Source organism: Pristis pectinata, chromosome 13 (assembly GCF_009764475.1).
Source record: "Pristis pectinata isolate sPriPec2 chromosome 13, sPriPec2.1.pri, whole genome shotgun sequence".
Classification (NCBI taxonomy): Eukaryota; Metazoa; Chordata; class Chondrichthyes; order Rhinopristiformes; family Pristidae; genus Pristis; species Pristis pectinata.
Genome location: NC_067417.1, coordinates 37,966,990 through 37,994,153, shown reverse-complemented (window position 1 = coordinate 37,994,153; position 27,164 = coordinate 37,966,990). Strand labels below are relative to the sequence as shown.

General features: G+C 40.2%; 1 protein-coding gene across 1 annotated transcript in view; it reads right to left on the bottom strand.

Annotated features, from left to right (window-relative positions):
* The window catches only part of carmil2 (capping protein regulator and myosin 1 linker 2), a 97,721-nt gene that overhangs the window by 10,071 nt on the left and 60,486 nt on the right, over nucleotides 1–27,164 (bottom strand). Inside the window, exons 17-30 of the mRNA XM_052028337.1 lie at nucleotides 25,772–25,841; nucleotides 24,251–24,332; nucleotides 24,076–24,172; nucleotides 23,915–23,969; nucleotides 21,792–21,964; nucleotides 17,844–17,912; nucleotides 16,466–16,559; nucleotides 16,247–16,345; nucleotides 15,577–15,705; nucleotides 14,215–14,328; nucleotides 10,705–10,880; nucleotides 9,599–9,686; nucleotides 8,561–8,695; nucleotides 4,402–4,468 (exon numbers count right to left, since the gene is read on the bottom strand). Of these exons, the coding sequence (XP_051884297.1) occupies nucleotides 4,402–4,468; nucleotides 8,561–8,695; nucleotides 9,599–9,686; nucleotides 10,705–10,880; nucleotides 14,215–14,328; nucleotides 15,577–15,705; nucleotides 16,247–16,345; nucleotides 16,466–16,559; nucleotides 17,844–17,912; nucleotides 21,792–21,964; nucleotides 23,915–23,969; nucleotides 24,076–24,172; nucleotides 24,251–24,332; nucleotides 25,772–25,841 (1,448 nt within the window). The remainder of the gene's footprint in view (nucleotides 1–4,401; nucleotides 4,469–8,560; nucleotides 8,696–9,598; nucleotides 9,687–10,704; nucleotides 10,881–14,214; nucleotides 14,329–15,576; nucleotides 15,706–16,246; nucleotides 16,346–16,465; nucleotides 16,560–17,843; nucleotides 17,913–21,791; nucleotides 21,965–23,914; nucleotides 23,970–24,075; nucleotides 24,173–24,250; nucleotides 24,333–25,771; nucleotides 25,842–27,164) is intronic.

Genomic DNA, 27,164 nt, shown 5'->3' with positions numbered 1-27,164 from the left:
TCCTGTAACACAGTAACCAGAATTGCACATAATCGTCCAGATGTGTCTTCGCCAAGGTTTTGTACAAATGCAACATAACAACCCATCTCCTACACTCTGCCCTGATTGATGAAAGCCAGCATACCAAACGCCTTCTTCACTAGCCTGTCTACCTGTGCACCACTTTCAGGGAAGTATGTGCTTGTATGTGGTCCTTCTGTTCCACAACACTCCCCAGGGCCCTATCGTTCACTGTGAAAGTCCTACCCTCTTTGACTTCCCAAAATGCAACACCTCACACTTATGAGTTGAACACCATTTACTATTCCTTAGCACACTTCCCTAGCTGATCAAGATTCCCCAGTAATTTTTGATAACTTTCCAACTGTCTATTACACCACCTATTTCAGTGTCATCTGCAAACTTACAAACAATTGCCCTTGTACATTCTCATCCAAATCATTTCTATAAATGATGAACAACAATGGGCTCAGCACTGATCCCTGTGACATACACTAGTCACAGGCCTCCAGTCAAAAAACAACCTCCACCATTATCTTCTGCTTCCTACCATCAAACCCAATTCCCGCTGACCATTGGGGGGCCTATAATACAATCCCAAAGTGATCATCTCCTTCTTGTTTTTAAGTTCTACCCAGATAGCCTCACTGCACCCAAGAATATTCTCGCTAAGCACTGTTGTTATGTTTTCCCTCATCAAAAAGGCAACCCCCCTTCCCCTCTTACCTGTACCTCCATAACACCTGTAGCATTGGTACCCTGGAACATTGAGTTGCCAGTCCTGCCCTTCTCTCAGCCATTGCTACAATACCCTAGTCCCCTGAGCCAATCCATGCCCTGAGTTTGTTCACTTTTTGCCTGTTAAGCCTCTTGCAGTTTAAACCACCGCTCTTTACCCTCTCTTTGCAGTCCTCCTGGATCTCCTGACTACTAAACTTGCTTTCATAGACTACAGTATGTGCGCACCCAACTTCTGCTCAGGGACCCACCTCTCTGCCAATCCAATTTAAACCCTCCCGAGTAGCACTAGCAAATCTTCCTCCCAGGACGTTGGTCCCATAGAAAACCTACAACAGATACAGAGATGCTTTGACCCATTGGCATGGTAGTGCTGGGGCATGCACAGTAGCGTAGCTGTTAGCGTGATGCTATTACAGTGCCAGCGAACCAGGTTCAATTCCGGCCCACTGTCTGTAAGGAGTTTGTACATTCTCCCCGTGTCTGCATGGGTTTCCTCCAGGTGCTCCGGTTTCCTCCCACATTCCAAAGACGTACAGGTTAGGAAGTTGGGGCCATGCTATGTTGGCGCTGGAAGCGTGGCAACACCTGCGGGCTGCCCCCAAAACACTCTACGCAAAAGATGCATTTCACTGTATTTTTCAATGTACATGTGACTAATAAAGATATCTTAACCTTAAACAGTTACCCAACCTAATCCCACCTTCCAGCATGAGATCTGGAGCCCTGCAGGTCATAGCTCTTCAAGTCCACATCCAAGTACTTTAGACGTGCTGAAGATTTCTGCTTCCACCACTGGCGAGTTCCACACCTCTTCCACTCTCGGGGTGAAATTTTATTTCCTCATTTCACTTCTACCAATTACTTTAAATCTATGTGTCTTGATTTTTTTTTTAACCCCTCTGCTAAGAGAAATATGTCCTTCCTTTTTACTCTGTTAAGGTTCCTCATAGTTTTACTTAGCTCAATTAAGTCTTGCCTTAACTTCCTCTGTTTAAAAGAAAACAAGCTTAGCTTATCCAAATTTTCCTTATTGATAACATTTTCCATTACCGGCAACAATCTTGGAAATTTACTGTGTCCTCTCGAATGGAATCACATCTTTCTTCAAAACTGGTGATGAAAATTGTACAGAGTACTGTCTAACTGTTGCATACACTTCCAGCAATAATATCCCTGTCCTTATATTAAATCCTAAAGTGGCCAATAAAGGAAACCACCTACTTGACCTGTCCTGCTACCTGTAAAGGATCTGTGGATGACCACCAAGTCTCCTCTGTTCCTCCACACCGTTCAATATTGTGCTATTTACTATATATTGCAAAGATCTAGGAATAGAGCTTTGAGCCTTGTGGAAGCCCACTGGTGACAACCTTCCAAATAACAAAGCAGTTATCAACCATCCACCTTTGCTTCCTGCCACTCTGCCAATTTTCGATTCAATTTGCAACTCTCCTGTAGATCCCATGGGCTTCTACTATGTTGGCCAGTCTGCCACATGGGACCTTGTCAAAAGCCTTGCGAAAAAGTATGTGAGCAAAGGCAGTGCTCTCATCTACCCTCCCAGAATTTTTTTTGAGGAGGTAAATCAATTGAGTTGGTCAGGAACAACCTTCCTTCAACAAATCCATGATGACAGTCCCAGATTAATCTGTGGATTTTCAAATTAAGGTTTACCATTGTCCCTCAGAGCAGATTCCAATCATTTTCCCATGACCAAAGTTTAATTGGGATGTGATTTCTTGGTTTATCATTTCCTGCCTTTTTAAGCAACACTGCAACATTAGTAGCCCTCCAACTCCAGCACCATTTAAGTGAACGAGAATGAAATATTGCATGGAATAAAGAAAATAAAAAAGAAAATATTAAGGGATTGAAAATGGATAAATTGCCAGACAAATGATATTTATTTCAAGCTATTAAAAGAAGTAAGGGAACAAACTGGAGACTAAGTACAACTTTGCAATCTTTTCTGGCTACTTCAATATTGGTCTCATTCTCTTTTGTGAAGACAGTCACAACATACAGGTAGTCAGTCCCCAGGTTACGACAGGGTTCCATTCACGAGAGCGAGCAGGCGAGGGAAGAGCAGCCTCCAGCCAGTCTCACTGACTCACAGAAGGAACGAGTCTGCTCAGCACTCCCAGCTCCGCTCGGCTTGACCCAGGCCCCCAATCGTTGTGGCTCGAGTGCGTCGGGAAAAGAGAAGGCATGTGGAAATGGTGGAAATGCCCCATGCCTGCAGCCCAGGCCATCCCCAACGCTCGTTCACGTACTGGGTGTCCGTAAGTCAGTGATCATAACCTGGGGAGGACCTGTATTCATCAAATACCTTATCCATGTCCTCTGCCTGAACACACAGGTCACCTTTTTGATCTTCAACAGGCCCCACTCTTTCCCTCATCATCCTCTTGCTCTTTGTATACCACTGAATTTTCTTTCCTATTCGATATACTACTGGATTTTACATGCCAATATTTTTCATCACATCCTTTGCTTTCCTAACTTCCTTTTTCACTCCTACACCTCTGATTTTCTGCAGTATTAAGTTCTTGGTGTTTGATGCAAGCTTCCCTTTATAAAACAGAAAATGATGGAAAGACTCTAAATGCAGGCAGGATCTGTGGAGAGAGAGAAACAGAGTTAACATTTAATCATAACTGTCAAGGTGTTCGACCTGAAGCATTAAATGTTTCTCTGTCCACAGATGCTGCTGGACCTGCTGAGTGTTTCCAGTGCTCTGTCTTTATTTCAGACTTCCAGCATCTGCAGCTTTTGATTTTCATAAGCTAAATTTTTTTGTTTTTGCCTTATCCCAACTTCTATCCACCTTATTAAGTGGGGTTCTAGATTTGGTGTTCCCACACTTTTTGTTGTAGGAGTTTGTTTAAACTAAAACCCTTCTTACGTGCTTCCTATTGCTCTGAGACCAATTTACCTTTAAGTATGCATTTCCATTCCACTACTGCTAACTTACTTCGCAGCTTGGTAAAACTGGTCTCACAACTATTTAGAACCTTTATATTTATTTTATCTTCATGCTTTTCCATAACTATGTTAAATCAAACTAAATTATGACCAGAACCACCCAAGTGCTCTCTCACTGATTCTTCTTCCACTTATCCAGCTTCATTCCCTACAAGTAAATCCTGAATTGCATGCTCCACTCCTCCATCTTGTTGGGCTTGCCGCAAACTGGCAAAAACAGTCCTCCTGATTGCAGGTTGGAAATTCTGCACCCACTATACTTTTCTCATTGATTGTATCCCAGTTAATATTATGGTGATTGAACTGTCCCATTGTGATTGTCCTGGGGCTTTTGGACTTTGTTTACAAATATGGACAAGGGTTTCAGCAGCACAAGGTGAGGCAGGGAAAGAAGGGCCATGTCACAGAGATGAAATTAGGTGGTCTGAGGGACCGGCACTTATGCAAGTAGAAGGCCACCGAGGAGTCAAATATGACACCAAGGTTGTGAACAGCTTGATTCATTCACAGATGATGGCCATGGGGAAGGATTGGGCTCAGAGTTTATGGCAAGGATTGAAGACAAAGCTTTCCCTTTGAAAGGGCAGTTAGTATGGCAAACAATGACCAGTTTGTCACTAGGAAATGAAAAATGGCAGCAAATCTTTTTCAATAAATGTTATCATTATGACTTACTTTTCAAAGCTGTAGTTGGCCTGATTCTTCTGGAATGTATTGTCTTCCTACGAAGTATAGAGAGGCTCTATGGAAGAGAGATTACATGTGTTTCACTGAGACATTACGTTACATTTAGTTCATACTCGTTTCGTTTATTCATTTTTGGGACCCATCACTAAGTGCCTTTGAGAGGTGGTGGTGACCTATTTTCTTGAAACACTGCAATCCTTTTGGTGAGGGTGCTCCCACAGGTGCTGGTAGGGAGGGAGTTCCAGAATTTAGATGCAGTGATGATGAAGTACCTTTAACACATTTCCAAATCAGGATTTTGTGCATCTTGGAGGGGAATGTGCAGGTAGCCCTTACTGCCCGTGTCCTTCTTGATGGGTTTGGGACGTGCTGTCAGAATAGCATGTGTGAGTATTTGCAGTACATTTTATAGAAAGCTGAATCCAGATTTTAATTGCAGATTAATAATGCAAGACTAAAATCTGGAAGTCACTTGGCGTTCAGGATGAAGGAGCCAATTGGATTCAACATTGGCTTAGCGGGAGAAGCTAGAGTGGTAGTAGATGTTTGTCTTTCTGACTGGAAGTCTGACTAGTGGTGTGCTGCAGGGATTGGTGCTGGGTCTGTTTATCATCTACATTAATGATTTAGAGGATAATGTGGTAAACTGGATCAGCAAATTTGCAGATGACACCAGAATTGGGGCATAGTGGACAGCGATGAAGGATATCAAAGCTTGCAGCATGATCTTGACCAGCCAGGAAAATGGGCTGAAAGATGACAGATGGAATTTAATACAGACAAGTGTGAGGTGATGCACTCTGGGAGGACAAACCAGGGTAAGATTTACACAGTGAACGGTAGGGCTCTCAGTGTACGGTAGAACAAAGGGACCTGGAAATACAGATCCATAGTTCCTTAAAAAAGTGGCGTCACAGGTAGATACAGTTATAAAGAGAGCTTTTGGCACTTTGGCCTTCATGAATCAGGGCACTGAGTACAGGAGTTGGGATGTTATGTTGAAGTTGTACAAGACGTCGGTGAGGCTGAATTTAGAGTATTGTGTGCAGTTCCGGTCACCTACCTACAGGAAAGATTTCAATAAGCTTGAAAGAGTGCAGAGAAAATTTACACAGATGTTGCCAGGACTTGAGGACCTGAGTTATAGGGATAGGTTGAATAGGTTAGGACTTTATTCCCTGGAGTGCAGGAGAATGAGGGGAGATCTTGTAGAGGTATACAAAATTATGAGGTGTATAGATAGGGTGAATGCATGCAGGCTTTTTCCCCGTAAGGTTGGGTGAATCTATGAACTAGAGGTCATAGGTTTAGGGTGAAAGGTGAGATATTTCAGGGGAATCTGAGGGGAAACTTTTTCACTCAGAGGGTGGTGCAAGTGTGGAATGAGCTGCCAGAGGAAGTGGTAGATGCAAATTCAATTGTAACATTTAAGAGAAGTTTGGATAGTACATGAATGGGAAGGGTTTAGAGGGATATGGACTGGGTGCAGGTAGATGGGACTAAGCAGATCAGGTCAGCATGGGCTAGATGGGCTGAAGGACCTGTTTCTGTGCTGTAGTGCTCCATCACTCTAAGTGCTGCCCTGCAATTTGATACAGTGGATATTCTGATTGGACCACAAAGTCAGGGAGTGATAACTTGAATTAAAACTGGCTTAAATACATCCAACTTCAGATCAACTTTAAATGACGTAGTACCTTATTGAATACCCATTTGCTTCAGATTCACCCTCTTAGGATTGTAATATAGGTTTAAAGTCTCATGTTGGTAATTTCAGTTGGATGTTATCAAAACAACCTCAAGGCTTTCTGACAAAGCTATATTCATTTCAACACAGTATTGATTTAATTTGTAAACACATGAAAGATGAAGTATCTCTGCTTCAAACAGAAGAATGAGGTGCCCCATGGAATTTCAGGGCCAAAGAGTTTCTCTAAAGCCACCCTTCTTAAAAACTCACTGCCCCAACATTTGAAATCCAAGAAGGAATCCAGTACGTTTACATAATGAGAACAGGGTTGCCCCTGAGTTTAATTGATGGTCTCTGATTAATTACAGGTCACTTGCTATGCAGAAAGGCAATTCTGTGACCCTTGTCCAAAACAGGGAAGTTTTTGAATATGCTCATTGTCTTTGATATTCATCATTCAATCTGATGCTCATAACAAGACTGAGTGAGGATAACCTACAGGGGAAATGAATTGAAACTTCATCAAGTTGAAAGCAGGGACTGAAGCTTGATCTGGGCCATGATGGCGTTACTGGATTAGTAATCCTGAGATCTGGACTAAAAATCTGGAGAAATGTGTTCAAATTACACCATAGCAGCATGGGGAATTTGAATTCAGATAATTAAATAAATCTAAGCAACCATGGAGCTTTTGTGTAGTCATAAAAAGATCTTATTCACATTGCTTTTCAGGGAAGAAAACTTGCTGTTCTTGCCCAATTTGACTTATTTGTGACTACAGACCCATAGCTATGTGGTATACTCTTACATCCCCTCTGAAATAATCCAACAAGCCACTCAGAGATGGTCAATAAATGCCAGTCTGGCCTGTGACCCTCATATCCAATATATTAGAAAAAACAATATTGCATATGCGTCAAACTCTATGCAGTAGAATCTTTTACAATAAACAATATTTGATGAGTAAAATAACCTCAATAAGGATCCTATAATCTTTGATGAGCCTTGCAAAAAAAAGCACAACATAGGCCGTCCCTGGGTTATGAACGCCCGACCTATGGGCACCCATACATAAACAAGCTCCCATAATATTATTAAATTCAAAAGTCCGATGTACATACAAACTTTCATTCCTACAAATGGCAGAACTAGTTTCCCCTCTCTCTCCACTTTTAGAAAGCAGAGGGTTGTGGTGGAAGGAGTGCCCTCGGATTGTAGGTCAGTGACTAGTGGTATCCCGCAGGGATCGTTTCTGGGACCTCTACTTTTTGTGATATTTATAGATGACTTAGATGAGGGGGTGGAAGGCTGGGTTAGTAAGTTTGTGGATGACACTAAGATCGGCAGTGTTGTGGAGAGTGTGGAGGGCTGTCGGAGCCTACAGAGGGATATTGATAGGATGCAGAGCTGGGCTGACAAGTGGCAGATGGAGTTCAATCCAGAGAAGTGTCAGGTGGTACACTTTGGAAGGACAAACTCCAGGGCAGAGTATAGGGTAAATGGCAAGGTACTTGGCAGTGTAGAGGAGCAGAGGGATCTGGGGGTTCATATTCACAGTTCACTGAAAGATACCTCACAGGTGGATAGAGCAGTTAAGAAGGCCTATGGGATGTTAGCTTTCATAAGTCGCGGGATTGAGTTTAAGAGCCGCGAAGTGATGATGCAGCTTTACAAAACTCTAGTTAGACCACACTTAGAGTACTGTGTTCAGTTCTGGTCGCCGCATTATAGGAAGGATGTGGAGGCGTTGGAGAGGGTGCAGAGGAGATTTACCAGGATGCTGCCTGGATTAGAGCGTATGGAATATGAGGAGAGGTTTAAGGTGCTAGGGCCTTATTCACTGGAAAGGAGGAGGATGAGAGGAGACATGATAGAGTTATATAAAATATTGAGAGGAATAGATAGAGTAGACAGTCAGTGCCTCCTTCCCAGGGCACCAATGCTCAAGACGAGAGGGCACGGTTTTAAGGTTATGGGTGGGAGGTTCAGGGGAGATGTCAGGGGGAGGTTTTTCACCCAGAGAGTGGTTGGTGCAATGGAATGCACTGCCTGGGGTGGTGGTGGAGGCAGATACATTGGACAGGTTCAAGAGTTTGTTGGATAGGCATATGGAGGAATGTGAGATAGAGGGATATGCGGGAGGAAAGGGTTAGATAGTGTGAGGGTGGTTTGATGGACGGCACAACATGGTGGGCCAAAGGGCCCGTTTTGTGCTGTATGGTTCTATGGTTATGGTATAGAATTTGTTTTTTGTAATCAGTCTGATGTGCTTTTGATGCCATTCATTACAAAACTGTGACGGGATGGTTACCGCACTGAGTGATTTTTGTCTATTTTCTGATTTGTGGACAAAATTGACCAAGGATGTCTGTACAAACGGAACCTGTTTGTTATCCAGGGATGACCTGTATTCAATTTAAGCCAATTCCCAATCTGAATATCTGCTGTGAGTAATACCTCAATTGGAGCCAAGACATCAGGGACGTTCAATGAAACGTTTATTTTGTTGCTGATGGTTTCTTCCTCTGAGGCTTCTACACTTGTTGTATTTGAGTCTGATGTTTCACATGGTGGCTTTGTTGCATAACATGCCTACATGGAGAAGATTTAGAAAGAGTTTAATTGAATTGTCCAAAATTAATGATACCTGGTGCTCTTAATTAATGAATTTAGACTTAAAGAAAAAGTTGATCATTAGTTAACAGGGTGAATGATTTAGTAATAAGCACAGCATTGCTTCCCGATCCAACAATTAACTCTATGATTCCGATTGCTGAGGCCAGTACTACGCATCCTGGAATTGTTTATTGCTTTCCATTGAAAATTATGCAAAATTTTCAGGCGTGACATTATTTGGAGCTGTACTGTTCACATCTGCCGCTCATTTTACAAGTGGAAAGTCAAATTACAATGGCTGTAAACAGGTTCCTGATGCGATTTTATCTGTTTGCTACCAGGTGCAATATACGTAAATGTACAAAGAAAACTAAATTGAGTAAACACTCCTCGTAAAATAGATTACAGTACATAGAATAACACATGACCACCAGTAAAGTAAGTTGATTAACAAAAAGGGGAACATCTCGGGTATGAAGCAAGTTTGGGGGAAGGGAGAGATAGTTCTAGAATGAGCTAAGAAATGATTATATGGATGAGGAAAGGCAGAGGGAGCCCTGCAGCAAGAGAACAGGCCAACTCCTACTCTGCACTGGTAAAAGGGGAGACAGAAGCCCGTGATGGGAAGAAATGGGAGAGTAGTACTTGTGGGAGTTGGGTTGGAGAGAATGGGAAAGTAGACTCTGTGCAGGAATGTGTGACGGGTTCAGTGGGGAAGGGGTGTGTGTGGGGATGGGAAAAGTAATTCCAAGACATGGTGGAGAGAGGACAAAAGAGCCAGTGGCTGGGAGCATTTCAGCAATCAAGCTGCCAGAACCTTGTGTAATTTATGATTTATTAAATAGTTGTCACATAATTTACTTGATCAGCAATACTCACAAGCTTCTGCTGAGCAATCACCAGGTCCTTCAGAACATGGTCCACAATGTGACTGATTAAAGCAGCAGTGACATGGAGCTTCACTTCACTGTGACAACACAGAACAAAGACCATTTGTTGTTTATCTTAATACTTGACTACCTCACTTTAAACCCTAATTCACAGTAGATTCTGAAAATAAACAGAGTTTGACATTTCTAATCCTGATTCTCTTTCTTGAGCTATTTATAATTAAACACAAAACATCCTGGAAAACACTGGTGAAATTTAACAGAACAGGTAAGATCTGTGGAGAGAGATTTCAAGTTGATGGTCCTTCATCAGAAATGGAATCATACTTAATCAAGCATGTTCTAGAGGGAAACTCTTTTTCTCTCTGCAGATGCTGCCTGACCCGCTGAGCATCTCTAGCATTTTCTGTTTTTATTTCAGATTTTCAGCATTTACCAGTGTTTGCTTTTCAATGACAATTATGTGCTGTCATGTGCTGATAACATCCACTGCGTTCAGGAGGCATAAACTCTCAAGGTTAATCTAACATATGACCTATGGGGATGGGGGTTATTATTATTAATTAATGAACTCCTCTCTGTAAAGTTTGTCATTTCAATTTGTTAACCTGTTAATCTGATCTGTAGTCAAAACATAAAACTCAACAAATGGTTTTGATTTTATTTCAGAAGTAATGCTAATATATTTAACAATAATTTGTCTTTTGAAATTGGACTTTTATTATTACCTGATTATGACGGGGACAAAAATTGTTTCCAAGAACTAGGCTCAGGGATATTTAGTTATTAAAAGAAAAAGGAAAATCAAGGGGGAGCCAACTCTCATATATAACTACCAATGAGGAAAGCCACATGGCCCATTCTAAATGCTTTTATTCATGATATTTTCTCATCTCCCCTTTAAAAATTCATTTGATAAAAGATGATGCTTCTCTCTCCTGAACTTAAAAGAAATCCAGCAATATTTTGCTAAATGCATGTTTTTAAAATAGACATTGGGTGCAGTTGCATGAAAATCTTTTCAATTTTTCTTCCCTATTGAAATCTAGTTCACGAGGCCCTATGTTGTAATCCCACGTGGAGGAATATCCAGACCTGAGTTTGTTCATGATCCCTAATCCTGTTTGATCAATAATCATGCTTCTTGCAAAATTCTTGGGGTTGAAGATTCTGTCAGATACATTGTTGATGAGCTGTTCCTGCATGTTGACTTTCTGTAGAAGAGTGGGACACAGGATACCAGTGGATTTCATGAGGGACTGAATGAGTGTCTAGGGAAAACAGAGAAAAAATTTTATTTTGAATAGTTTTTCATTTGATGCAAGATTTTTAAAATATGTTCCATGAAAGCTTTTATGTTTGTCTTCACTGAAGTTATTTCTAGATCAAGATACAGACATGGTTCACAATATCAAAAGGTTACCCACTTTCAAGTTAAACCCCTGAGCAGTACAGGTTACAGAGCAGGATCAAGTGAGTTCTCAATTTAAGACAGTTAGCAGTAATATACATATAATTCACTGAGTTTTAATAATATCAGTTGTCTTACTGCAATCTTACATGCCCTAAAACATTGTGAGAATATCATCACAATTACAAACCTATGCTTATTTCATTATCTATTCACATAGCTAAAAACTCAGAACAAGAGATGATGGAAGAATAGCAAGCCCAGTATAACACTGCAGCCCTGTCACAATCTCTCTCCACAACTGTGCACTACGGGGAAATCCTCTACTTTCCAGCCCTAGTCAGGTCCCCACTGCCCATACCCAGCCCTGCACCACCTGTGATTTCAGTTGTTCAGTATTCCTGCTCAAAAGGGAGAGCCATTTGTCTTGTCCTTCATCAACTCAGACTGGCTTTGCTGCTTTGACAGAAGATCAATTTCTGCAGGCATTAGAGGAAGGGGGAACAAATTTAAAGACCTAGTTCATAAAGTCTCCTACAATCAGGCAGACTGAAATTTTCACGATCAACAGCAATGCCAGGGCAATATGTTTTCCTGAAAGATGGGGGAGCAGACCCTTGTCACCATTCCCTGTGGTTTTTGCTTTCTGCCCAGAGAAAATCAGTGAACTACAGATGGCAGACAAACTTCCCAGATGCAGGTTAGGAGACTTATATTAGGGGAGCAAGTACGGAGGATGTGGTTCCCTTACTAAGCAGGAGAACAAGTTACAATGGTCAGAAAGTTCTGATTCATCTCAGAAGTGGCAGACTAGACGACAGAGTCACGGAGTCATACAGTCAAAAGGTTCATTAGCCCACCAATTCACGCTGACCATCAACCACCTATTTCCACTCATCCCATTTTTATTCTCCCTCAGTTCCATCCACTCACTTACACACTAAGGACAATTAATCTACCAACCCTTTCAGGATATAGGAAGAAAACTGGAACATCTGGAGGAAATCCAGGTAGTCACAGATACAATGTGCAAGGTCAGGATTGAACCCTGGTTCCTGGAGTTCTGTAGCTCTACCAGCAAACACCATGGTGTCACCCCATATGTAATATCATACCGCAGTTATGCCATCTCATTCTAGAAAGATGTTGGCATTCTACATTCAACTAACAAATATAAGCTTCTATTGTAACATTCTGATCCTTTTTTTCAAATTCCTCCACAGTCTTGCCCCTCCCTATGTTGTATTCCCTCTAGTCACACAATTCCCCAAGATTTCTTTGGTTCTTAAGTTCTGGCTATTAGCAGGATTGGTCAGTGGTTGGTGCAGAGTCAGTGGGTTGAAGGGCAGGATCTATGCTGTATGACTCCATAACTGCTGCAATTTCTTAGCTCTTGCAAGTCTATTTAAATATAGATGAGCAGCTGTAAGGGAGAAGGGCAAGTAATTTACCTCTTTTGATTTAAGTGAATTAATTTAAATCAATTTAATTTTAAAAGCTTTTCTTCTAATTTTTTTGTTTTAAAATGCAGCAATTTTAAACACATTTAATAGGATATATAATTTGTAATAGTTTTGGCATATTTTTCAACATCAGAGCTAGTAAGCTTGTTGCAAGACTCAGAGGTTTTACTATTTGTGGTCGAAAAACCGTGTTGCACAGGGCCTCTCTGATCTGGTTGGAGCTGCTTCACTGAAGAAGTTTGTTCCTAAGATTCTGATGAAAGGTCATCAATAAGAAACATTAACTCAGTTCTTCTCTTCACAAGTGATGCTTGAGCAACTACCATAGAACAATATAGCACAGTACAGGCCCTTCGGCCCACCATGTTGTGCTGACCTTCAAACCACTCCTAAGACTATCTAACCCCTTCCTCCCACATATCCCTCTATCTTAAGTTCCTCCATATACTTATCTAACAATCTCTTGAACTTGACCAACGTATCAGCCTCCACCACCACCCCAGGCAGCGCATTCCATGCACCAACCACTCTCTGGCTGAAAAAACTGAATAATTTCTGGCATTTTCTCTCTTAATTCAAGATTTTCAGCACCTAAAGTATGTTTTCTTTTGGATTTCCACTAAGGTAGTAGTGGATTTAGATGTTTGCTAAGCAGCAAGCCTATGACATGAAATGTCTGTCTGCTGTCAGCAGAAAGTTCAGATCAGTACGTTAAAAGCACTATTTAAGTAGAATTGGTTTTAAATTCTCCACTTGGCTTCAGACCAAGAATATGTTTGCATCTTTAAATCTGAATATCCTCCTTCATACGGGCTTTGACAAGGTAGATACAGAGATGATGTTCCCCCTGGCTGAGGTGTCTGCAACCGGGGGTCATAGACTCAGGAATAAAAGGGGGTGGCCATTCAGGACTGAGATAAGAAATTTCTTCACCCACAAGGTAGTGAATAATTGGAATTCTCTACCCAAGAGGACTGTGTGAGCTCAGTTGTTGAGTATATTCAAGATAGAGGTTAGTAGATTTTTGGATATTAAGGAATTAAGGGATATGAGATTAGTGTGGAAAGTGGTACTGAGGTAAAGAATCAGCCATTACTGAATTGTCGAGCAGCTGGGAGAAACCAAATGGCCTACTCATTTTATATGTTCTACTTTTTACACTTAAGATCACTATCCAGATTTGAAGCAAATAATCCAAGTTTTGAGGTGACTCACCAAATTTTCAGAACTAAAGCATTTTCAGTTTTTGGATCCATTTATGTATCTAAACATGCAATAGGAAAACACAAGCACATATACTTGTGGCTTCATGGATACACCAATTGCTCTTTGTTTACAGGCATTGGTGCACTGGTATTTCCAAGTTAGAGCTCCACCTGTTGTCAAAGCTCCCTTTCTGACTTTAGATTAGGCAAATCGTTTGAGCCCTGTCCATAAACACAACACATGGAGGTCCTAAAGGGAATATATACAAGAAATCTAATGCAGCCGAGCGAAAGCACCTGAGAGATGAAAAGAAAAACTTAAAAGTACAGGAATAAAACATTAAATGAAAGAGGAGGTAGGCCAGGGATGTGTTGGCATATTTCCCATATTCTCTAACATCAGAGAATCAGAAGAATAAGGAGGCATCTTGATTTGCCAGACATTTGTAGCATTTTAAACATAGAAGGGTTTATTTTGGAATAAAATCATCCGCAGATGTGTAGAAGACGTATAGGCAGTTCTTACCTGGATTTCCTCAATTATAGCTTTTGAGACCTCTTCAGCAGCTAACTCCAGCTTTCCCTGCACTGTCCTTACCAAAGGTGGTGTGTTACCCATTTGATACAAGGCTGGTAACAGCTGTAACATAAGTACGAAAGGGAAGGAGAGAAGCAGAGAGAAATTCAAGGTGATACATAAAAGCGCTTGTAACAGTAATAATTAAAAACAATTTTTAAAGCTTAACTTTTAAGGTATCATAACATTGCCCCTCAATCTCTCATTTCTCCGGCCTAATTCAGAGAAGTGGGGATGTTGCAAGATGGAAGCATTAATGAGCACAAGAGTACCAAGATCCAGCAACAGGAATGAATTTCAATGTCATGATGAAAGGCAGTGACCTGATTTCTTTCAAAGTTGTTCATTAGTCAGAATATGAGGATGGAAAAGGATGAAAACAGATCACTCAGCCAAAGTATTCCAGTCACCTGGCCCACTGCATTATGAAGGCCAGAAGACTACTTCCCTAATGCCCCAGCCATCTAATTAGTGGGTTGGAAAAAAAAGACATCATTGAAATGACCTCGTATCACAAAGCAAGAATAAATCATTTGGCCCCTTGAGACTGTGTCATCGCCACGTGACGAATCTAGACTAAATTTACTTTTGCTCACTCCCCCTACAGTTTTCTAATAAATGGTTCAAATGCAGACAGATTTCAATGCTACAACAGTCTAGTTCCTTCACATGAAAAAATGTCTAATGCATTTTTAAAATATATTTTTTGAACTAATCCGTGTTTTTCAGTGGATATAGGAGGTAATGTATGGACAAGTTTGCAAAATATATAAGAGCAGAGCACATGTGAAGCCATCGTCCTGGACAGATAGCCTGGTCACTATGAACACATGCTATCGCGAAACCTAAAACTTCCATATGTCAAATATACTGCCTACTTCTAACTTGCACAAACGGATTCACTGCAATTCCTATTCTCTCCAAGATAAATTCTTCATAAGATCAAACCTTTACCTGCATATTCATTCTTAATTTGTCAGAGTTGTAATCTGAATGGCCACACTTGAATCAGTTCAGACTTGTGCTTTAAGCTTGTCCTGATCAATAATGCACTTATTACAATCCAAAATAAAATTCATAATACAATGAAAAAAATTTTCAAGCATTTATTATAAAAATATATTTTTATTGAGATATCGGTAAATTGTGAAAATTGAAACATGCCACTTAGTATACTTTGCAAAGGTTGTTATTTAAATCATATCAATGTACACTCCAGTGGGCCCTCATTCCAGCACAATGATGCAGTAAGAAGGTGTACTCTTAAATATCTAATAATTTGAAAAGACATCAATCTTTCCAGGGACTCACTGTGGTTAATGTCTTAGCATCCTTAATGATTTCTTCAGCAAATATTACATCTTCTTGCCTTTCTTTTACAGATCCATTATTAATAATATGCAGATATTCTTGCACTTTCTCACACATACTGTCCACCACCTATACAAACAAGAAAGTAAGTTATTTTGGATTTGATTATTTGCTTGACAATAGATATTACCTTTTATGTCCTTAGTTGCTGCTAACACAATTTTTGGTCAGTATTTACTATTGTAGTTTTTTAAAATCCCAATATTTCCCATTCAACTTCATAATGCAGTTGCAGGTTTTATGGAGGAGTTTTCTAAACCCCCTTCCCAACTCCAATAAAATCTAAATAGAAAAGCAACTTTATAGTCAGGAAATCACCAAGGATAATATTTGTAAATTACTAGCATTAATACGAATTTAAAATTAAATGCACAAGTTCACTTTAACCACTTTAACATCAGTTTTGCAATTTCGTCTTTGATTCCATGGATATGGTAATGACAAACAATATTAAAGTTAGCCCCAGCATTAAGATTTTAATTTCCACCAACAATGGTGCAAAGGAAAACAACTCCGTATTCTTCTCCAATCCTGCTTACTGTTAACCATTGTGAAAGGTAATAATAAATAACTAATGATTTTCCCCATTAGTAATGAAAGATCTTCCTACTTGTTGTGTGGAACTTGTTACAATTCTCTCCTGCAGCCGAAAAGCCTGCTCTGGAGAAACTTTCTTCATCTGATTGTTCCGAAGGAGATAAGATTGTATCTGGAAATCAGAAATTGGCTATTAAAGTTCTTAGTCTTGTATACCTCCAAGCCAATGGGCAGATTCAGTGTTATAACATTTCCATCCTGCAGGGCTGTGAAGCATAATGACTATCTTTACCTTCTGCAGAGCTTCTTCAGTTTTCTCTGGATTGCTGCGACAAGCCTGGGATACATCACTCATGGGTAAAGGCATTGACCTCAGTGTATAATTCCTGAAAACAATCACAATTATTGCAGAAATGACTGATTGATCTTCTTTAAAATCACAAAATAATATCTGAAAGCAATGAGAAAATAAAGCAGAAAAAAGTTATTTCAGACATTGGAACTATAATTTTTAATCTTGTTTCTTTTATCAACACTTTTATCAGATGTTAAATGGAGTTCAGAATTATCTTTCATTGTGCTGAATCTCATTAAATTCTTACTTAATTTAGTATTTAGCTCAGATGAGTGATTGAATCAACATTCATTTTGGAATCTCAAAATAAGGATAGGCCATTTAGGACTAAAGGAAGGGCTTTCTTTACCCAAGAGAGCTGTCAACGCTGCCATTGATTGCATTCAAAACAGAGATTGATAGATTTCTGGATAGCAGAGGAATCAAGGGTTTTGGGGACAGGACAGGAAAATGGTACAAAAGAAGCAGCCACTTTCAGATTCATATTTCCTGACAAAGCCAATATCTTGTTGTAAGGTGGATGAGTCTCCACAGGATGAATGCTGCTCCTATTTCTTATGTTCTTAAGACGAACGTTATAACAGGATGGATCTTACTGGACTGGGGCTGCCAAATGGAATTGCTACCCTCATTTACCTGGGTTGGGTGTGGAAGGAAGATCTCGCTGGAATTCTGCCAGGCAACCAGACTCAGACAGTAACTAGCTGTGACATGGTGCAGAATTATGCCTTGTCAAAGCTTTTATGGATTTTATGAGTTTTAAATGTTTCTGACATTCAGAGACATCTAAAAATGATTAAAACTGATAACTTAAAAAGTAATTTAGAAATGAAAAAGCATTTAGAAGACATTAAAAAAATACTTAACTTCCCCCTTAACTCTAAATTTGCGAATCTGGAATCCCCAATGAAATCAGTGTCTCAGAGTCTGCAGCAAGTCAAATGTCAAGTCTGGTTGGTGCAGGATTTGAGGGTCAATTGCCCAATATACTGACGGGGAATCCCAGCCAGACTGGATGAGTGAAGCAGCAGAGGGGGATGTGTACAGCATCATCTGTCACTCAGTAAGTCCTGGCATGCATGTAAGGCTGAAATACAAGTCCTGGAGTTCCATGCACACCAGGACTTGACTCAATTCAAAGGACTGAGGGTGGCAAATCCCTTCAAAAGTTCTGGCTCTAGTCTGTAGGACTGGCCCTAAAGTGAATCTTTAATTTGTTTCCAGCTGTTCAATACAAAAAATAATTCTGTAAGAAGACTGCAGTTTTTAAGTTTAACAGAAGATCAATATTAGCAGTACATTATATCACAATTACCTCTCCAGCGCCCTTGCAATATCCAGGAATCCCACTGCTGTTGTGTTATTTCTGTCCCAGATCACAGTTCTGTCATGACAAAATCAAGATTGTCATTAACTGTTTTCCATCTGCAAGCAAAGTCTATATCACAAATTTGATGGAAAATCTTCAATTATCTCACAGGTAGAGACATCATTTACACTATGCCTGCACGATAATTGAATGTAAAAATATCTTTTTGTAACATCATCTCTTGTTTTTCAATGACATGCTCATTATTGCATCAAAATTTTTTTTTAAATAGAGTGATAGAGTCAGACGACACAGAAACATGTCCTTGGGCCCACTGCGTCCATGCCACCATTAATACATACAGTATCTACACTAATCCCATTTACCAACATTAAGTCTATAGCTTGGTTAGATGTTGAGAGAACATTTGCCCCCACCACCTCTTCAGGCAGCACATTCCAAACTCCAACCACCCTCTGTGTTAAAAAGTTCACCCTCTAGTCCCCTCTAAACCTCCTGCCTCTCACTTTAAACCTTGTCTTTGAAACCCCCACCGTATGCAAGCAAATTAAGACATCATTTTTAGAATTTACATTCCCCTAGGAACCTTATTGAAATCTGACACATTCCTATACAGGAAATGTCCCAGAAGATCATTTAAATAATCCGAGTGCTTTCAAATCCACTGCACTGGAACCACATTTTATGCGGTCTGAAAACTGCTTAGTGGGATCCAAACAACTTTCATACTGTACTCGTGAGCAAAACCAAATTCCAATCTATATTGGGAGTGAAAGTGAGAACTGTAGCCTGATTTTACTTTTATCTATGAAACAAACATGGACAAAAAGTACATTTTATACCAATAGAAAGCAGTTAATCTGGTGAAATTTGGATTGAATCAGTTTTGTCTCAGTTGGTTGCACTCTTGACTGAGTCACAAGGTTGGGGGCTAAGCTTCCAGTGAATACTAAGTACTGTACTGTTCGAAGTGCTGGCATTCATTTAGGATCTTCTCTCCAGCCAGTGTGAGAGATAAGAAGGTACTAGTTCAGAGAAGACGAGAAGAGCTCACATCCAGAGGCTTAGCCAAAATTTATCTCTCAATCAACATTACTGAAAATAGATGGTCCAGTCATAACTGCTTGTGAGCAGTGACACTTCAAATTGTGGTTGCAATAAATTTGTTTTGGGTCACCTTGAAAGGGATGTGAAAGATGCCATATAAGTGGGTCATGCAAACATATAAATTAAGTGAGGGAGTAGCAACTTGCCCTCTTCAGCCTACTCCATTCAACATCACGCTGATCTGATTGTAATTTCAACTTCACATTTCTGTTTGCCTGTGATAACCTTTCACCCCCTTGCTTACCAAGTTCCTGTCTTGAAAATATTCAAAGACTCTGTTTCCACAGCCCTTTGAGGAAGAGAGTTCTGGAGAGACACAACCCTCAGGAAAAAAAATGTCAACCCCTTACTTTTAAACGATAACCCCAAATTCTAGTATCTTACACAAGAAGAAGCCCAATCTCCATCCTCTCTTTTTTTTTCTTTGATGATCAGTGATACAAACACTGTTGATTGAATTTGATGTAGATGAAGGACTAGTTCTCTGAGCAGATGCTCCTCTTACACAACCCCTGATGTCCACTTGACAAAATTAATGGATGGAAATCAGGTGTTGTGAGTATGTGAATTCCTGGAACTAGACCATCTCCAAATAACTATTTTCACTTCCTTTCAACTTCGTCTGATCAATCCTGAGCATGTTTGCCCCAAACTTAGGAAAACAGCACGAATAGTCACGATGAAATGTTGTCAACCTGAAATGTTAACCTGTTTCTTCCTCCACAGACACTGTCTGATCTGCTGAGTACTTCCAGCATTTTCTACTTTTACAACACATACACTTTGGGGCTGTCTCTGGAAGAAATCTTAGATTGAATAGAGGTCAGGAAGGACTCTTTAATACCACTGAGATCTTTGAACATCACCAAAACAGACAAGGTTTAACATCTCAATACAACCTCCAACAATGCTGTGCCCTGTGCCACTCAGAAATTCGCTGAGATTAAGTGCAGTGGGACTGAATGTTAAGACTCAGAGGTGAGAATGTTACAAAATGAGACATGCTGACATTAGCGTCAAAGCTCAGACAGGCCCTGCTGAGTGCTGATTAAGGGCTTTAATTAGAACAAAAATAGGAAGTGAAAACATACAATTTCAGGAAGTTAACACGAGGAAATGTGTAAGGGTGAAAGTAGGGGCAATGAAGACTGAGTACATGTTTATCTTAGACGACATAGCTCTCAGTGTCGTGTTTGAAATGGCTGATTCAGAGAATAATAGACGCTGGATTTGATTATAAAGCTGAGAGACACAGGTGAATAAACCCAAACAGTATAGTGTGATCACAGCATTCAAATCAAACCAAGCATCTCATTTTTAAGTAATACACATTATGAGAATCAGGGAAGATATCACAAAGAACACAGATAACCAAAATATTTAGTTATTTGGAGACTTCAGGCTGATATCCTCACAGGACAGTCCAATTCCAGGAATTCACATACTCAAAACACATGATTTCCATCCATTAATTTTATCAAGTGGACATCAGGAGTTGTGTAAGAGAACCATTCTACAGGAACATCTGATCAGAGAACTCGTCCTTCATCTACATCAAGCTCTATCGACAGCATTTGTATCATTGGTACAGTAGCAGAGCAATTAAATTACTGAACAAGTTTCTCAAGGCCTGGATTATTAATCTGGATGAGTCTAAATCCGACCATGACCACTCCAGAATTTGATTTCAAGAAATTAAATATCCTAGAGTGAAAACAGAGGCCAATGACCACGAAGTAACAGAATTATTGTAAAAACCCATCTGATTTACTAAAGTCTTTAAGAGCAGGATATCTACTGTCCTTACTTGGTGGCCCTTTAGATTCAAACTACCCTGTGAAATGGCCTAACAAGTGCACTAAAATAAAATAAATTAGGGGTAGATGACAAATGATGGCTTTGTCATCAAGTTCTGCATTTTACAAAGGAATAAATGAAATGAAAAATGTCCTTTACAAAGTAGTAATAATTGTGTTGATAATCACACAGTTTGTTGAAAGAGGATCAATGTCTAGTTATTGGGAAATGATATAATCAATGTACATTTGACATTTGGAACATATCCTTTCTGACAAAACTGTGCAATTTCCATATGATAGCATTGGTCATCACCATTAGATATTGACATGCAAAACAAGTATTGTTAACGATAATCTGAAGCACTACACAGACCATGATCTCTGGAGAAGTATTACACTATTCTCCTTGTTCATCATGAGGTAGGACATTTTTATTGGATTCATGGGTTCAGTTTGAAACTTGGGTGTTGCTTTCAGCATCACCATTGTGAAGGTGCAGTTTTGTGTGGTCAAGTAGCTTTACACTGCTGTAAAATCAATACAGTTCTCCCAAGGTTACGACTGCCTGACTTATGAAGAGCCTGTCGACATGAACAAGCGATTTTGTGAAACCAGTAGGACAGATGGGGATGAAATCGTCAGCTGCTGCAGGGCCGGGGGCATTCCCTGCATGGTGGGAACGGGGTATTTCCGTGCCCCTACACTCCTACACCTCCCCCTCCACCCCCAACTACAACAACTGAGCTGAGCAGAACTGAGAGTGCTGAGCAGAGTCATTCAGTGAGTCAGTGAGGCTGGCTGGCCCTTGTTCACTCTCCTGTCAGCTGTTTGTAATGAACAAAATCCTCTCCCACACACTGATTTTGTTCATTACAAACAGTTCTCAGGAACGGAGCCCTGTCATAACCTGAGGAGGACCTGTAAAGTGCAGAAGAACCATTTTCTGCCGATCTTTGTTAACAGTCCATGTGACGTAAACTCTTGGTGACAGAAAGCTAACTCATATTACATGTATAATCACACCTACCCAAGGGTTGTATTAATCTGCAAAGCTTTAGCCAACATCTTTGCTCCAATGTCTCCCATGGCATTTCCACTGATATCAACCTTTTTCAAGCAGGTGTTGCTGCCCAGAGCATTAATGAGGACATTTGCTCCAGACTTTAATCGTGAATCAGCAACTGACAGTGATTGGAGAGGCTGAAAAGAAAAAAAAAATTTTTATTATTACCTTATAAAATGTGCATTGATCACAATTTCCTCCTTGTTAATTCTTTGCTTTCATGCACCATTCATAATTCATAGCTAAAAGGGGGAAGCAAATGGCTGAATCGAAGGCTTCAACCTATGTTATTCTGTGACAACTAGGAAAAGGCAACTTCTAAGAGCCTGCTGTCCATGGACCTCCTTCTGAAAGGGTTTGGGCACTCAGTCTGTGAAGGATACGAGAAGCAATCCCTGTCCTGCACTTCCGAGGAATGTTCCACTCCACCGTACCAACCAAATAAATTCACACCATTGTCTTCACTATCATCAGTAAGTTGCTCCTCAAATTGATTTTCAAGCCTTCAGAATTTGAAATAAATCTGAAGTCAAAATGCCATTTTAATATGCGAATTGTCAAGTCAAGAGTTTCATTTGGGTTTACCCAAATACAAAATAATTCCCAGCCCTCTCCTCCCTCCAAGCAATTTCCTTGTTGGGAGATATTGCAAACCTGCAACTAGAAGCTTTCACAAAAGATCCTGAAAAATTTCCAAAGTATCTTTCCTTTTGTAATGTGATATGAGTTAGATCCATACAGAAGAGTGCTACTTGAATACACAACTGTATCAGGTCAATGCATGCACTTAACAGCTTCAAAACTAATTGAAACACTGAAGGTAATCACTGTTCCTACTTTATCAGAAAGCACTGTTTTTGCTGTAATAACTTACACCCCCTTTATATTTTGTCATATGTTGTCCCTGCACGCTCTCATATCTGCCACCTTTTACAGATACAGGCCGTTTCTGGGTTACGAACGCCCGACACAGACACCATACATAAAAATATGCTCCCATTATATTATTAAATTCAAAGTCCAACATACGTACATACGGTCATTCCTATGAATGGCAGAACTACTTTGCTCTCTCTCCACTTTCAGTAATTGTTCTTTCTTAACAGTCTTATGTATTTTTGATGCCATTCATTACAAAACTGTGGATTTACAGTTAGCATATTGAGTGATTTTTGTGTATTTTCTGACATGGACAAAATCAACTTATGGACATCTGTAAAAATGGAACCCATTCATTACCCGGTGATGGCCTGTATTTTGTTTTATGGAACCCATTCATTACCCGGTGATGACCTGTATTTTGTTTTATATTTTCCTCCTTTGCTTCCCATTTTACCTGGTTCACCACAGGGGCTCCCTGGGTTATTAATGACCTGACTTATGGAAATCTGCCTTTGTGCACCTTCTCCCAAACATTTCCAAAGCATTTAAGCTAGTAATAAGAATAATAAAATATTTCATGGGATTCATTAATGACTGTTAATATTATATATTCCATTAGCATAACGCTATTACAGCGCCAGCGACCCGGATTCAATTCCGGCCGCTGTCTGTAAGGAGTTTGTACGTTCTCCCCGTCTCTGGGCGGGTTTCCTCCGGGTGCTCTGGTTTCCTCCCACGTTCCAAAGACATAAGGGTTAGGAAGTTGTGGGCATGCTATGTTGGTGCCGGAAGTGTGGCGACACTTGCGGGCTGCCCCCAGAACACTACGCAAAGGATGCATTTCACTGTGTGTTTCGATGTACATGTGACGAATAAAGATATCTTAATTTAATTATGTGTAGTGTTAGGGTGATTATTCAATGAAATGAAATGATAGCAAGTGTACGTAGAGCAATACAAGACAGGTTACTATGGAAAATGCACGTTTCTGATTTACAAAGAAATTGGCTTACAGTTCTCAGAAGCAGAACTCTTATATAACCCAGGGACTGCCTGCACTTGCTTTTAACCAAAGTTTCAACTTCCAGTGCTGGATCAGCCTATTTTGTCAGATTTTTCTACACTGAAGATGCCTCGATTTTGCAATTTTTTTGGTTTTATTTAATTTTATTATCAGATAAAATAATTGAAGGTGATACACTTACACATTCTTCATCCTGGATAAGTTGGACAATCCTGTGAAGAACATCAGCCAAGGCTCTGAAAATATTAATGCACACATATGCTATTAATTCAAATTAATCCAAAATGTGATCAGTAAGTCTTCTTTAAAAAAAGGTCAACACGTGACAATGTCTATATTTACTTTGACTTTATATTGAAATTTTTGCCAAGTGCTACGTGTCGGATAGATTTGCTTCTCCCAATTGATAAGACCAACGTTACCATGTCAGAGTCAAACCCTGCAAAAGAGAGAAAACAAAGTAAGCAGCATCAACCTCCTTGTGTCAGTCAAATTACTTCTGCAGAAAGTCACTTACCATTGTCTGATAAGTCCAGACTGCTGATAGTGCTGGCATCAATAATGTGATCCTGGATCACCTGAGCACCTGCTGATCTCAACTGAACAAGAGAAAAGGTTTGTTTTAAAATACCACATGTCAACAGGCACACTAGGCTGCATTTGCCTGTAGTGTTGAAAGCCAAAGACCCACCCAGGCTGGTTAAAGGCAACGGCAATAGACATTGTTTCCCTCACAATGAGAATAAATAAACTTACAGGTGATTTCCTTTTCTATTTGGGTATTCAGAAATCTCTGCACCAAAGAGTCTCGAGAGCTGTGAATGACGAGTTATTGAGTCGCACAGCACAAAAGCAACCCACTACATCCATGTCACCCATTGTACCTAACCACACTAATCCCATTTACCCCATTAGGTCAATAGCCTTCTATGCCTTGGCATTTCATGTTCTTGTCTAGATGCTTCTTGTCCATCTTGAGAGTATCTGCTTCTATTACCTCTTCAGCCAGCATATTCCAGACTCCAACCACCCTCTGTGTGGAAAAACTCCCCCCTCAGAACCCCTCTAAATCCTCCTGTCTTTTACTTTAAATCTATACCCTCTTGTCTTAGATTCCTCCACCGTGGGGAAAGTTATATTTTTACTTTCTACCTTATCAATCTCCCTTATAATTTTATATACCACGATCAAGGTCACCTCCCCCATACCCTCCAGCCTTCTCTGCTCCAGAGAAGACAAACCCAGATACTCTCCAATGCAACATCCTAGTGAATCTCCTCCACACCCTCTCCAGTTCAAACCTGACCAATCTGATAGCAGCCCCAGAGAAGTGAAGGAGGAGGAGGATGAACACAAGATAATTCAAAAGCAAGCTCATGGCAATTATTTATTTCAGATGACCCCACATTCTGCATCTTCACCCTAGGCTGCCTCCCAGTGAGGTATACGGCTGCTTTTATTTGGACATAGGCTACCTAATACCATATCCTGATGCAATGGACTTAAACAACCGGGAACATTACAAGGTAAATTTGCAAAGCTTGGTAGCTGAAAGGTGCCCAGTACCCATTGTAATATAATGGCTTGAGTTTGTTTCTTGGTGGCAGGTTGCACAGGAGAAAGTGATGTTAAAATTCCTGCTTTAATATAAATAAGAGGCTGATGAAACTGCATTTACGGTATTTCATGGCTGAGCATTTTCACCATTTGCTTTTACGGATCATTAACAATATAGTACGTTCACATTTTTCTCATTTTGTTAGAAAGCCAATTTATATACTCATTTACCTAGCCTCTACTTCCTTTCAGATTTCACAGGATTGCTAATTTAGAATTGTTGTTTTAATGTACATGATTTTCTCTTTCACTTCTATGCATTGAAACAAAAAGTTACGAGTTGAGGACAAATAGTGCACATGTTGGAAAGATTTTTTGTGGCAAAATACAGAAAAAGGTCATTTTTTTTGCAATATGGTCACATGGATGCTCTGCAGGAAATGATCATTACAATCAGAATGTACAGCTTACTGCTCATTACCTCACAGTTACTAAGATCCAGGTGCACATTACAGATGTGAGTGTTGTAGGCCAGGCCCTGCAGAATGGCTCTGAGGAGTTTAAAAAGAAAGACTATTAGCAAAACAATTTGGCAATCTAAGCATTGAATGACGAAAGCAAACACAGTCTCAAGAACTTGATGAGTGCCTTTAGCAGTAAAATTGGAATTTCCAAAATTGGTTTCACACTTAGAGCCTTCTAATTCTTTGTCTTTCTCAGGATTCCAGGCCAGACTGTCTGACCTGCCTTTGCTTTCCATGTTTACAAAAGAGGCTGGATCTACTGAATAACAAACCAGCCTCCTGACAAACCACTTGCCGGCAAGGCCTGACCCTCGCTGCTGTTTTGGAATCTCCCTGCCTTTGCATCCACAGGCACCTCCATTGCGCCCTCCCCTCCGCTGCCACCTCTTTATACCATTGAGCAATACACCTCCAGCCAGATTTTTTTTTGAGCAACAGCACTGCTAAGTGCACACATCTCTAGCCAAGTGAAGTTGGATGATCTGGCACAGTAAAGTCATGTGATGGCAATTGGATGGAGCAGTTTATCTGACCGGATCTTTACCAGTCCTTTGTTAGTCCTGATGTAAATAAAATAGGTGCCAAATTCTTCCTGTGCATAAGTGTGCTGATTTTCAAACTAAATTTATTTATAATTTATCTAATTGAGATATTTCAACTGTAAATAGGGATCCCATAGGCTAAGTATAGAGAAATTATGTTGACTGGTGGGTGTATCCTGAATAAGGTGGTGCAGTCTTAGATTTCGCTCGCAATGAGCAGGCACACTGAGTGGGAGGCTCAGATTAGGGAAGGGGAGAAAGAGGCAAAACAAAGGATAATCTATTGGTTGAAAAGGGATACATATCTGAGGTGTGCGCCTGTCTGTCTGCATGCGTCAGGTAGGAGGAGGATGTTGTTGAAGTGAGTGAGGGGGAAGGTCAAGAGCAAGAAATGGGAACTGTCATTAGCCAGAATATCCCCACAAATTAAAAAAAATCAGATTGCAATATGTATGGAGGTTGGTTCTGACGTGTGCTGTTTTAGTTGTTGCAGGGATTGGTAATCATTGGCCATTTTTTGCCACGTATTGTTAGTTAATATTGTTGGAAGTTTTACCAGATGAGCACTATTGAAGTCAGTGTTCTGGTTACAAACATGATCTTTCCACAGTGGGGTTTGAAAATGAACTTCAGAGGTATGACTCGACTGAGTGGGAGGGCAGCCTAATTTACATCGTGTCTGATTTTCCTTCACTTGACCTTCAAGAGCTATTTGCTGTCACTCACTTGCACTACTGCGAAAGACCAATTTCACTTCATCTTTCTCAATAAATTAGCCAGAACTTCCTTTTATTCTTTAAGTGTAATA